The sequence below is a fragment of the Magnolia sinica genome, chromosome 5 (genome assembly GCF_029962835.1).
Source record: "Magnolia sinica isolate HGM2019 chromosome 5, MsV1, whole genome shotgun sequence".
Classification (NCBI taxonomy): domain Eukaryota; kingdom Viridiplantae; phylum Streptophyta; class Magnoliopsida; order Magnoliales; family Magnoliaceae; genus Magnolia; species Magnolia sinica.
In genome coordinates, this window is record NC_080577.1 from 5,094,885 (window position 1) to 5,107,956 (window position 13,072).

General features: G+C 40.3%; 1 protein-coding gene and 1 long non-coding RNA gene across 4 annotated transcripts; one reads left to right on the plus strand and one right to left on the minus strand.

Moving 5' to 3' along the window:
• Positions 1–4,460: 4,460 nt before the first annotated feature.
• LOC131245217 (uncharacterized) lies at positions 4,461–11,882 on the minus strand. Of its 3 annotated transcripts, none has more exons than XM_058244523.1 (11): positions 11,567–11,882; positions 11,219–11,420; positions 10,606–10,688; positions 10,012–10,112; positions 9,178–9,273; positions 8,942–8,995; positions 6,712–6,860; positions 6,446–6,563; positions 5,643–5,730; positions 5,317–5,511; positions 4,461–4,767 (listed from the first exon to the last, which is right to left on the minus strand). In XM_058244523.1, the coding sequence occupies exons 1-10, from the start codon at positions 11,880–11,882 to the stop codon at positions 5,318–5,320; spliced, it is 1,401 nt and encodes a 466-aa protein (XP_058100506.1). In that variant the 3' UTR covers positions 4,461–4,767; position 5,317. The 3 variants fall into 3 exon arrangements, with proteins under 3 accessions (XP_058100506.1, XP_058100505.1, XP_058100507.1); XM_058244522.1 differs by having other exon boundaries at positions 4,461–4,894; XM_058244524.1 differs by lacking the exon at positions 8,942–8,995 and having other exon boundaries at positions 4,461–4,894.
• On the plus strand, positions 9,562–12,334 carry LOC131245218 (uncharacterized). Its single transcript, XR_009170802.1, has 2 exons — positions 9,562–9,939; positions 11,680–12,334. It is a non-coding gene; the product is annotated as an uncharacterized LOC131245218 (long non-coding RNA).
• The last annotated feature ends 738 nt before the right edge of the window (positions 12,335–13,072 follow it).

Below are 13,072 nucleotides of genomic sequence, written 5' to 3' on the forward strand. Positions count from 1 at the left end.
GGGCAAACCGAAGTTGTAAATCGCACATTGGGAAATCTCCTTCACTGTATTTCAGGAGAAAAACCGAAGCAGTGGAATTTGTCCTTGTCCCAAGCAGAGTTTGTATTCAACAACATGGTGAACCGCTCGACAGGGAGATCACCGTTCCAGATTATCTACGGACGAGTGCCTCGCCACACACTTGACTTGTTCCCTCTACCCAAGCACCTGGGCACGAGCATTGCAGCAGAACATATGGCAGACAAGATCATGGGCATCCATGCAGAAGTGCAGACCAAGCTACATGCCTCGAACGAGAAGTATAAGGAACAAGCGGACAAGTATCGGCGACAAAAAGTGTTTGAGGTGGGCGACCGCGTTATGGTCCATCTGCGCAAAGAGAGATTTCCGACCGCGACGTACAACAAGTTGAAAATTAAGAAGATTGGACCCGTCCCAATCATCCGAAAGATTAATGATAACGCTTATGTTGTTGATCTTCCAGATGATATGGCAATCTTACAAACTTTCAATGTCGCGGACCTGACCGAGTATCATAAACCAGAGTATGACGAGAACTCGAGGACGAGTTCTTTTGAAGTGGAGAAGACTGATGTAAAGCGGGTCGCGGACAATTACATGGCCAAGATGGATCAGAAAAGGCCCGGTCGACGACAGAAGTGATCCAGACCATCGAACCTTAAATCGGGCGTATCTTGCAATCCGGAATGAGTTATGTGACGTAAAATATATGATTTTAGGGTAGAACGAGCTACTGAAGCCAACCAACCCCGCTATGCCGGGTTGCGCAGCCCGAAATTGCGAAAAACCCCTGGATTGACGGTCGTTTCCTTGTTTTAATTTCGTTTTTACTATAAATAGTAAGTTTTAGTTTGATTATAACTCTTCATCCATCGGGCTTTAGGAGTTGCGCCCAACGTGAAAAGAGCTTAGAATAATTAGGAGAATGGTTTGGTGAAGCCAAATAGGACACTTACTATTTTTGGTCGAAAACTTTGCGCACTAGTAGACATCACGACCGTCTATAAATAGTAAGTTTACTATTTATAGTAAGTCGCGGATTCTAAGAGTTTGAGTTGTAGTTTGATTCTAATTTCTTTCCCATTGCTTGGTAGCCCTATTTAAAGGGTTGTAAACTCGTTTTTATTCATCAATTAATCAATTTCGAATTTATTAGAATTTATTTCTATTTTCTGCTTTCTTTTCTCGTGGATTCGAGAAGTCTCTGTGAGGAGTCCAGAGAAGCTCCGTGGATTCGGAGCAGTTATCCTCATCACGTTCATCCCTGCGTCAAGAAATTAATTATGTAACTGGTTCCAATGTACGGATAGATGAATTTCGCAAAGTAATCATTAGGCTCATCCATAATTAAAAAAAAAAAAACTCTCAAGTGAGGAACGAGGCGACCATCATCTGTAAATGTGTGAATTTGACTTGCTAGTTGCTATTGACTCCTACTTTCCACATTAAAGATGGAAATAATTATGCACAATTATTATAATTTCCATATTCATGCCTTGGATCCCTTCCCATCCAAGCATAGTAGAACTATAAATTATCATAATTTCAATTGTGATTTCTTTTACCATTTTTCTAACAATGACCCCAGATGACATATTATTATTTGACGGTTGATTTCACTTATGGTGACTTGCTTTGTAGTACATGTGGAGAAATGTTTGTGACATCTGAAACAATAATCAAGTAGTCTAAGCTTTGGGCAGGCCAATAAATCACAGCGACATGACAGTATTAGCCACTTGATCGGTGAGGGTTTGGATCCATGGCTCAGATAGACTTTGTTTGAACACAGAGATCATGGGAAGGAAAGTGTATGGGTGTGTTTGTTAAAATAAAAAATAAAAATCAGATGGATATCCGTATCTATGCTTTATGTAATTTCAAATCTTCCAACTGAATGTTAGACCATTATCCATTTTATTTTCCTATCATTGCGTTAAGACCCACCAGATGGATGTGATCATCTGATCAATGTGTATTTCCAACCCCTTTGTTGTTGAGAGTATGGTAAACTAGATGGACGGATCCGATTCTTATATCATCATACCAGTCTACTTGGGAGAGATGGCTCTTTATTATCCTTGTTCTTCTGCTCTACCACATCATATTATGACCGAATTAATGACCGTTAAAGACTGTATGGCCCACCAATCATAGGACTTTTTTTTTTTTTTTGAGAGGCGGATTGCTTGCACGGTTGCCCCGCCCGGCTGCAGGGGATTCCTGCAGCACTAAGCTGTGTGGGCCCACTGTGATGTATATGTTATATCCACGCTGTACATCCGCTTCGCCAGATCACCTTAGGGCATGATCACAAAAATGATGCAGATGTAAAGCTCAAGTGGACCACAATGCAGGAAACAGTGGAGATTGAACATTCATCATTAAAAAATTATTGAGGGCCACAGAAGTTTTTGATAAGGTTATACTTTTTATTTTTCTCTTCATGCATGTTGCAGTGATCTTATGAACGGGTTGGATGGCATCAAGGTGGGCCCTAGGAAGGTTTCAACGGTGGGCGTCATTATTCCCAATGTTTCCTGTGGTGTGGTCCACTTGAGGTTTGGATCTACCTCATCTTTTTTTAACGTCCTAAAATGAGTTGAGAAACGGATGGACGGCATGGATATAACACATACATTACGGTGGGCTCCACAGAGCTTAGTGATGGAGGAATCTGCTGCAGCGGGGCGCTGCAGGTAATCTGCAACCGGATATTCGAGGGTATATTTCTGGGAAAGCGAATAAAACTTCCAACCAGCGTTAAGATACGAAGTTTCATAATTCCATACGCATGTGGGATCCGTACACATCCACACGGGAGAACATGTGTCGGATATGACACTGGTGTAAGATCTGAGCTTTCCATCAGGCGAGCTACATAGTTTAGATCTACCAGCATAAAAATCAGGCTATTCTATTCTTCATGTGGGCCACAGTATATCAAACAGAAGGAATTGCTAGAAGGAAAATCCAACCGTCAATTTGTTTTGTATTTTGTGGCCTATCTAAATAGTGAAATTATCTAATTTTTCAGGAAGAAGATATAAGCGTCCTTTCAAATCGTATGAGAAGCTCAGATCTCACAAATATTTTATATTTAAGGATCTCCCCGGATGCGGATGTGTACGGACGTACATGGGGAGTTGGATGAGCAAACCTCTTAAAATACCTCTCTCTCTGTCTCTCTCGGACGGAAGCTCTTTTCTTTTCGTTTGAAAGCTGCTTGAGAAGAAGAAAAATGCAGGTCTCTCTCTCTCTCTCTCTCTCTCTCTCTCTCTGTTGATTTTATTTGATATCTTGATCTGCTTTAGCGTTTGGATGTTTTGATTATGAAAATTCCGTATTGGAAGAATTTTCAGAACGTTTGACATATGTTTGTAGAAAAGAGAGTACATTAGCTACGAACTGATACAATGCAACCTCTCTTCTTCATACACATATACATCTGGCCTTTCTTTCTACTACTATTTCAGCCAAAACGGCACCATTCAAGAGATAGAATCGACGCTGTAGTCGGAAGCTAGGTGGGGCCTACCGTGATGTTTGTGAGAAATCCAACCCGTCCATCCGTTTTTCCAGCTCATGTTTGGAGGTGGATCCAAAACTCAAGTGGGCCAGACAACAGGAAATGGTGGGGAAGAAAATGCCTAGCGTTGAAACTTTCCCACCTTGATGTTTATATGCCATCCAAACCGTTCATAAGGTCATTCCCACTAGGATAAATGAAACACAAAATATTAGCCTGATACAAAACTTCTTGTGGCCCCACAAATGTTTCAACAGCAAGCGTTCAATCCCCCCAGTCTCCTGTTGTGTGGCCCACTTCAATTTTGAATCTGCCTAATTTTTAGTCTTATGTCCTAACATGAGCTGGCAAAACGGATGGACGGGATGGATTTCTCGCAAACATCAGACTCTCAGGCAATCCGCGACCAGATATCCGAGTTGGATAAATTGATGGCTGACATGCCCAACTGGGACTCGGTCAACCAACATGCAAAAGCGGGCCTGGCTATGGGTTGGGCCGGGTAGCGAGGTTTCCAGGCCTAGCCAACCTTTTTCTGGGCCTATTGTAGCCCACCCTATCAATGAGCCCGTCCAGACTCTTTTTCGACTCCCTTTTCTATTAAGATCCATCTTCAGGCCCATTTGGAGCTGTCGTGAGCTGGGTGCGGGCTATGTTTCGGTCATGATTAATCATTGGTCTAGCATGGACTGAGCCTCAGGCCCACTAAGAAAGCCCATCCATTTCCACTAGTTTTGGTACACAGATGGAATTGTGAGGGCTGCCGTTGTTTCTTTTGGAAGAGCAAAAATCCAAGTACTAGTGTTGAACAGGTAGGTGTAACTATCATATTTTAAAAAGCTAATTCGAATAGATGTTCAATCGGATTGGCCTGCAAATGGATGTTTTGTTTGGAAAAAAAATTTATTAATTCATGTATAACATTTCATGATGTACCTTAGGAAAATGAAAGAAAGTCCTAAGGATAAAGAAAGAAAATTGCAGAGGAAAGCAAATATTTTCTTGCTTTTCATTCTCAGTCATGAAGAGAACAAAACCTCTAATCTGATAATAGGCATTGTTTCAATTCCTGGGAAAATTTATACATTGGCTACTTGAAAACTAATCCTCACCAATCTGCCCTTTGGTTCTGTGGTAGAAGACAGTTTGAGCTATAGGGACCGAATCGCAGCCTACTTCTCAACACCAATACCCTCTCCGCATTTCCACTGTGAACTCTGTTGGACGAGCTGTGTAAGTGAGTACATGACCCTTGTCTTTGTTTGGCAGCAGAAAAAAAAGAGCGCCTCGATCTCTTAATGGGGATTTGAACTCAACACTGCATTTGTATAGATTCTCTAGCTCCTACCAACAAAAGGAAACATGCTAATTAGGCTACAAATAGTTGAAACTCATCCACTGTACAGATATAGGAATCTAGTGCTTGCAAAACATGCTAATCAAACTGATCAGATTGTCTGAACCATCTGATTTTGTTGGCTGGATTTGGACCACTGTCCAACTTGTGGTCACTGGTTGGACAGTTGAATCATTCAATCAGCGTGATTTTCAGACTACAACACATCACAACGGGCCCCACAATTTGGAAGTTCTGGCTTAATATGCATGTACACTACGTATATCAAGCATTTAGAAATTGTGGTGAATGGTGAATGCAAAACGTAGTCTTGTAGTCGGCAAGAAGTTTAGAAGCCAAGGAAATTGCAACTCGAGCTCAGGAACATATTAGGAAATGATGAGTAAGAAGAATTTAAAATAATCCATACCTTATGAGATGGATGATCCAACTCTAACTGGTTTCCAGCTTGTCAAAAATTTTCCCGCTTGTTCGAATGCCATCATCAAGAAACCAAATAAGTATACAAAGCCAATCTGCATCTTTGCTAGGACATCAAAGATACATGCGAGACGATCTTGTCCCTCGCTATTCCTTCTACTCAATGACAATCTTTCCCCCATTGCTGACAACGAAAGAACTAACCATATGAGAAATCTAATCTGCAACGAGTGATGGGACTGATGGCAGCTTACCCAAGTGAAAAGAGGGGGGGAAAAAACATAGAATGCTTGTACCAGAAAAGTCTACACATACCAGTGCTGTTCTTGGGCAAATTCGACCACTCCTGTGGACTCAAATTTGATTCTGATGCCTTGATGAGCTCCATAAGAGCTGCATTGACCTGAAAGTCCCACATTAAGGTAAGCATCCAATAGCCATGAAATGTTAATCCATGAAGGAATTCTAATTCATAATCTATTAGCTGCCATGTTCTGGCTTCCTCATGCCAGACAGGATCCAATCTTAGACATGCTGAAGCTACTATAAACCAAGGTGTTCTGTAATGGTAACGGTAGCTGTAACGGCCATCACCGTTACCTTTACAATACAGGGCATAACGGCTGTTACGGCCCCATAACGACCATTACGGTCTCTCTTTTTTATTTTTTAATTTATTGAAAAAACCCCCCAAAAACCTGTATCTGCCCTGTAATGTTGATTAAAAAGTATGAAAAACCTCTATATGTCCCGTAATAGACCATTACGAGGTTATTATGGCCTTTATAGGGGATGTAACATGTCGTTAACGGCAATTACAGGTCATTTTTTTCCATAACGGCTGTTACGGCCGTTATGACCCCGTAACGTGTAATGGTTGCTACCGTTACCTTTATGTAACGGCCCCGTAACGGCCTTTACGGCACACCATACTATAAACTAGGTGTGCAACTTGAGTTGGTTGGGTTGGGTTGGGTTGGGGATCAAAACGAGCCCAACTCGACCTCAAAAGAACCCAACCCAACCTGGTGTGCCCAATCCAAAGTTCTATTTACTTGACCCAACCTGACTTGCCAGCCTGACCAAACCCGACTTGAATTTGCAAATGAAATACATACCTCTTCGGGCCTTTCATGGCTCACTAGATGTCCTCCATGAAGATCTACCATTTGCGCAGCTGGCTGCAGCTTCTTCGCAAGTTTCTTTGCATGATATATTTGGGCAATGATGTCAAACCTATAAGAAAAAGGCCAAACCTTGTATCAGTCCACAATTTTCAGTGACCAACCAGTTTCATCAGTCTTTCCTCCGAAATGAAATAGCACATCAAACACAATTGGATTCCAAGGGTGACAATATGAGGATGGGCATTTTGAACGCCAACCTGCCATGAATGACTGAAATAAGAAATCTGGCAGAACGGATTGTGTCTATTTCTTTCGATGTCATTTTGTGCGTCCAGCATGCATTAACTTGTCCTTCAAAACCATAGTTAGACTGCATCCCAGTTGATGATATATTTTTCACATATTCCTGCAGAAAACAAATTTGGTCATTGCCGATTGTTAAACACATCATACAAAGAAAACAGCCACATCAAGATGAAAATATTTTCACACTAGTAATTTACTCTTTAAGCTGTCGCACTTTTATCTAATGAAGTAACCCCTTTTTGTTTTGCTTTTTAAAAGCTGAAAGCTGAGATTTAGGATTACAAGTTAGAAAATCTAAGAACTGGAGTAGCTCAGCTGGTCAGAGCTTCTGGCTGGTAACCACAAGGTCGAAAACTCAAAACCCTTTAGCGGGGAGAGAGAGCACTTTTATCTAATGAAGTAATCCCTTTTTTGTTTTGTTTTTTAAAAGCTGAAAGCTGAGATTTAGGATTACAAAGGTAGAAAATCTCAGAACTGAAGTAGCTCAGTTGGTTAGAGCTTCTGGCTGATAACCACAAGGTCAAAGGCTCAAACCCTTTAGTGGGGAGAGAGTCATTTGATGAATGGTAGATAAGGCCATTTTGGTGCAAATTATACGCATGGGGTTAGCTCTTCAGTGGTAGCATAAGTCGATATGGCCCATTCTTCCATTACATCATCATTCTAGGCATAGTTACAAATCTGATTCTCAGCAATTTCTTGGCCCAGTAACTTCTCAGAAGATCTTTAAAATTTTGAAGGGTAGATAAGGCCATTTTGGTGCAAATTATATGCGTGGGGTTAGCTCTTCAGTGGTAGCATAAGTCGATATGGCCCATTCTTCCATTACATCATCATTCTAGGCATAGTTACTAATCTGATTCTCAGCAATTTCTCGGCCCAGTAACTTCTCAGAAGATTTTTAAAAATTGATGTTTCTCTCTAATATTCTCGGGAAAATCTTGCTAAAAATAAAATATTATATATATATATTTTATTATAAATCAGTAAATGATTTTAAAATTTAGAAATATAATTATAAAATGATTTATTTTAACTTTCAAATAAAACTTTTGGTAAAATTGGGATAAATTTTGCAGAAAAAATGGCGTTATTTTGAAAATCTTGTGATATTATTGCAATAATATCGTTCGAACAAAATGTCGCAATAATATCCTGATTTTTAACAAAATTCTAAGCAATATTTGCCACACTGCTGGTAGATTCCTCAGCTTCTTGTTGAGCTTCTGGGGAACTTATTGCTTATGTATGGGATTTTATTATTATTATTGTTTTGGGTAGGTATCGGTATTCGACATTTTAATAGTTCTCACTAGAACATCTTGTGTGTAAATCTTGAGAAAGCTGCCCATAGGGCTTGGAAAGGCTGGACTTTTCTGTTGGGTTTCCTTGCCTGATTGTAAGGCTTGATAAGCTTCCTGCCGTAGTCTCGAAAACCTCTTCTATATGCATCCTGCAAGCCCAGATCCAGTCCCATTTACACTTGTTATGTAGCTGATGACTGGGCCTGTTTTTCAGGCCTGATAAATAAACAGGCTACAGGCTGCTCCAGGGCCTGATTTCTAGCCTCAATACATGAACAGACTGACTGGATTAAGGCCAAACCCGACCCATTGCCACCCTGTGTGATAAAACATGCACTTTAATTCCACAACATTAGCATGTTTTTCTAGGTTCAGTTTTTAGCAATTACAACATGATCCAACTGTTGAAAAAAATGATCAGATACCACTTCTCCATATGAGTCATGTGATTGCCATCCTAGCAGTAGCATGGCTAATGCACATAAGTAATGATATTGGTATAAAATTGTGGCTTAGTATACAAAATGGTGGACTGTAGGTTTTCCGGTACATTGAATTACAAAGGAAAAAAATCCACTTCTGATTTCAGACACTGTTACTCTGAACTAATGCATCAGAAACATCAAGAAAATCCATGGCTGGACAATTGGAAAATCAATCCAGAAGCATCAAGCCATGACAGGCAAACCACGAAGTACAACATCTCAGTAAAGATTGTTTTCATAGAAAAGCACATGTGAATCTCACATGGATGATATCCTGCTTCAATTGCAAATTCGCAAAAGAGAAAAATCTAAATTTCAGCATGATTTTCTCAACTTTCTTAGCTATTGCGCAGAATTCATTTTAGAATAATCAGCATGCTGGTGTTCCTTACTTGATATAACATTTTTCTTCGTGTTGTGGATCCAACATATTCATCAAGGTATTCCTGCGCATCAAATGAATCGTTGAAAATTAACTTTGAATGATATCATGCACGGCACAAAGATTACAAGATAAATAGCACTTCGAATAATGTTGGAAAAGATAAGAAAGAGATAACATGACTTCTGCTGTCAACAATAATAACCCATGATTGTAACGAAAAATTAAGATCATATTCTAGCTTACCTTTGTGTAGTGGGTGTCCAAGTCAACGGCAGCCCTCTGTTCAGGAGTCCTTGCCCTTAAGAAACGGATTGCAATGGATATCATTTGTTTGTCGATCTGCAAAAGATAAACAATGACAATCAATTCTCTCAAAAAATCATCGAATTTTGTCATTTCAGTAATATAGACAATGATGCATTAAATACTTGCCGGGATCATTTATCATTTATTTATATGCACTGGGAAAGAGTAAGAAAAAAGAAAAGAAAAGAAAAAAGAAGCAAATAGAGATCCTCATTGTCCATACATGTGTTAAAATCTGGACCATTGTGTCTAACTCACTTTTTTGTATGGACAGTGTGGATCTATGATCAGCGTGGGGATTTTATTTTATTTTATTTTATTTTATTTTTTGGTCTTTTGCTGAAAAAGTTCATATATATCATAGGAACAAAGCTTAAAGGAATGAGTAGCTGACAGTCCTTTAGTTAATGAATTTTAGTTAAAGTCCAATTATCATCTATGATTTATCTTCTCTTTAGAATTATTCATCATGTCATGTTTTTATTTGACAGTGCTTTATTCTGTTTCTCATCTCGTATTATATCCCTTCTGGCTATTTATTGTAGGAAGCCAACTTTATTCTCCCACACATAACAAGTTCCTTCATATCATGGTATCAAAGCCATTGCAATAAGCAGCTGTGGAGCCCTAAAGGCGAAGAGCGGCATGCCGCTCAGGAAGCTTCTAAAACCATGGATTCACATCACTGTAAACATAAAGGTATGCAGTACATAAACAGAGGAAAATAAACCATATTAGAAGTGTCTGCAAGGGACAGTTTCATGAGCGTACCTTTGGAAAACATTCAAAACCTCCTCCAGTGACGTTAAGTAAAGCCAACGATGATATCCTATCAGGTGCCATTGCTGCCAACTTGCAGGCTATCATAGCACCTGCTCTGACAGCAAAGATGTTCAACAAAAAGTTAAACGGGCCAAAGCATCACTGAAATAGCTAGCTGATCATCCTGTTTCAACATTTCTTCTATTCTAATTATTCTAGCAGAACAGTCATCCACATACCCAACCAATTCAAGTTTTTGGGTTATATGAAACTATCAGGCTGTGTTTGGATCCACAAGTGAATTGAATTGCAAACATTGAGTTTAATTAAGAGGAAATGGCACAAACCAATGACGTCACCGACATTCATAATGAGGCAGGAGCCCAAAAATTGCAGTTGGGTGCCTTTCAAATTCAACTTGAAAGCAATGCAGTTGCAATTTGGAGCCCCATCGAATGCTAAGGGATGCAACTAAAAATTGCTAATTTCCACATTAGTAAACTAATTATTGCAATTCAATTTAATAGTGTGTCCAAACACACCCTTAGAGATCTTAGTTGACATCTCAAAACTGGATAAGAGGAATTAAGGTCTCTGACTCACCCATCGAATGCCCAAAAACATGAGCCTTTCTCCAACCTAAATGATCCATCAGAGCTAACGCATCTTTAGCCATGATGGTCGTTCTGCCACCCATTACATACAAAACTCTATTAATTCCAATCTCCATATAATCTTCAAAAACCATCTTTGTAGAACAGAACTTGAAATTAATTGCAAACAGAGTAAAAATTCACTATCAAATGTGATTTTCTTTCTTTCATCCTCTCAACATCTCAAACACTAGATTTCAAAGTCATTGCTTGCTTATTTCTTTTTGGGTTTCTTCCATTGCCAATCTAGATTCCATGTAATTACCCCATTAAATAGCACGATCTTCCCAAAATTCATAGGAAAATTCACATTTTCTTTTCTTTTTTCCTCTTCCCGCTACACGGAATTCTTCATCTAATCAAGCAATGAATTTGAAATCTTACCTACGTTTCCGACAAACGTAGTAATCAGAAAAAAATTATAAAAAAATAATCACACAATTTAGATTTCCACTTTCATTTGAATGAAAAATAACCCCCTCAAAATGATAGACACCCCCTCATAACCCGAAAAAAAAAAAAACCAATTAAGAAAATCGAAGAATAAAATGAAAGAGGCTTACGTGTATTCCGATTTCTTGGTGGGCACTGAGCTCCGGCCCATCCCACGGTTATCAAATGCGCACACCTCTATCCCATCTTCTTCCTGATCATCTGGGCCGTTGAGATTCTCATCAACGGTCAATGATTCAGCATGGCTGGACACCTCGGTGCCCGTTAAACCCTTAATCTGAGGGCCCCAGGAATCGTGGGTCCCTGCCAAACCTGCATGAAATTCAACAGAAAATTAAAAATAAAAAATAAAAAAATTAAAGAAATAATTAAATATAAAGAGAAACATAAATTCAGAGAGAGAGAGAGAGAGAGAGAGAGAGAGAGAGAGAGAGAGAGAGAGAGAGAGAGAGAGATACCAATGATGAGGAGAACTTTGGTTTTCCCATAGCCATATCTTCTGTAGAAAATCTTAATTCCATTGCCTGAAGCTGATAATCTCTCTCCTTTCTGGTGTTCGCTTGTATCACAGAAGGGCATTTTTGGAATCTCAGAGAGAGATGCAATGCTAGAAATGGAGACGATTTCCAGAACAGAGACAGATGTTGGGTTCTTATGGAGAAGGTCAGACGTTGGCTGAGAGACACGTGGAGAAATTTGGCTGGATAAGAACCACGTCGGATGGTCGGCTCCGACTGCTTTTGTAGGTTCCAGGCGCCCTCCCTCCAACTCCATCTTCGATCGCCAAAAGACGGAGTCTCCACACGTGCTAAGGTAGCTCGTGTGCGGGATCTGGCACTTTCCAAAGGTGGGCAGTGTTCCCTGATGAATATATAGCCCGTGTACATATAAAGGTAGACGTTTATAAAAATAAATAATAAACGTCTGCGTTGAAAATGCACGTATTAGTGTCCCTAGTCAACGTTCTATCCTCGCACGCGCATGTGCCACGTAGGCACGTACGGGGAGTGGGTTTTGGTGCGTGCGTGAAGATGGGCGGCTGGAATTAGCATTCCTCGTTAGTTACGTGATACTCATGAGCCAGAGATCTGCATAGTAGCGTAGGGTTTTCGGTTTCAAAGTGAGATCAACGGTTCAGATGCTAGTATCTTAGACATCAGATCTAGGCCCTTTCAAGCTGAAGGTTGATCCAACCATATTTTCCTTACTCAGTTCTTCTTTCTTCATTGGGTTCGTATCAACGGTCTGGATCACATAACCATGTCCCACTTGCACCTAAAGCCGGCTGGATGATCGCATACATGACACATTCCCTCAGGTCGCGGGTTTCACGAAGACATGAAATATGGTAGAACCATCACGCCACGGACGCGGATGGGTAACCACCCCCGTCCGTCCCCTACCTACTAATGGACAGGGCCTCTGGGAGCCACCGTGGTGTATGGGTTTTATCCACACCGTCCATCCATTTGTTTTCATATCATTTTAGGGTAGAAGTCCAAAAATAAGACAGTTCCAAGGCTCAAATGGACCACACTAGGGATTAAACATCTACCGTTGAAAATATTTTTTTTAGAGCCCACAGGTTTGGATCTACTGATATTTGTGTCTTCCCTTCTTCCACTGGGTGTACGTGACCTTATGAATAGATTGGATGGCAATTAACCATCACGGTGGGCCCTAGGAATTCTTCAACCGTGGGTGTCATCATCAGTACTACTGCCTATTGTGTGTTCCACTTGTGGCTTGGATCTGACTCATTTTTGGTACAAAATGAATGGACGGTGTGAATAGAACCCATACATCATGGTGGCCCCTAGTACCCAATCTAGGTCCTTACGCTAGAGGACACGTGGCAGGATGATATATCCATCGGGTGACCCATTTACTCTCCTCATATGGGACGCGGATTGGGTCCTTACTGTGGGGCCCACCTTTGATAATGTGTTGTATATCCACGCCGT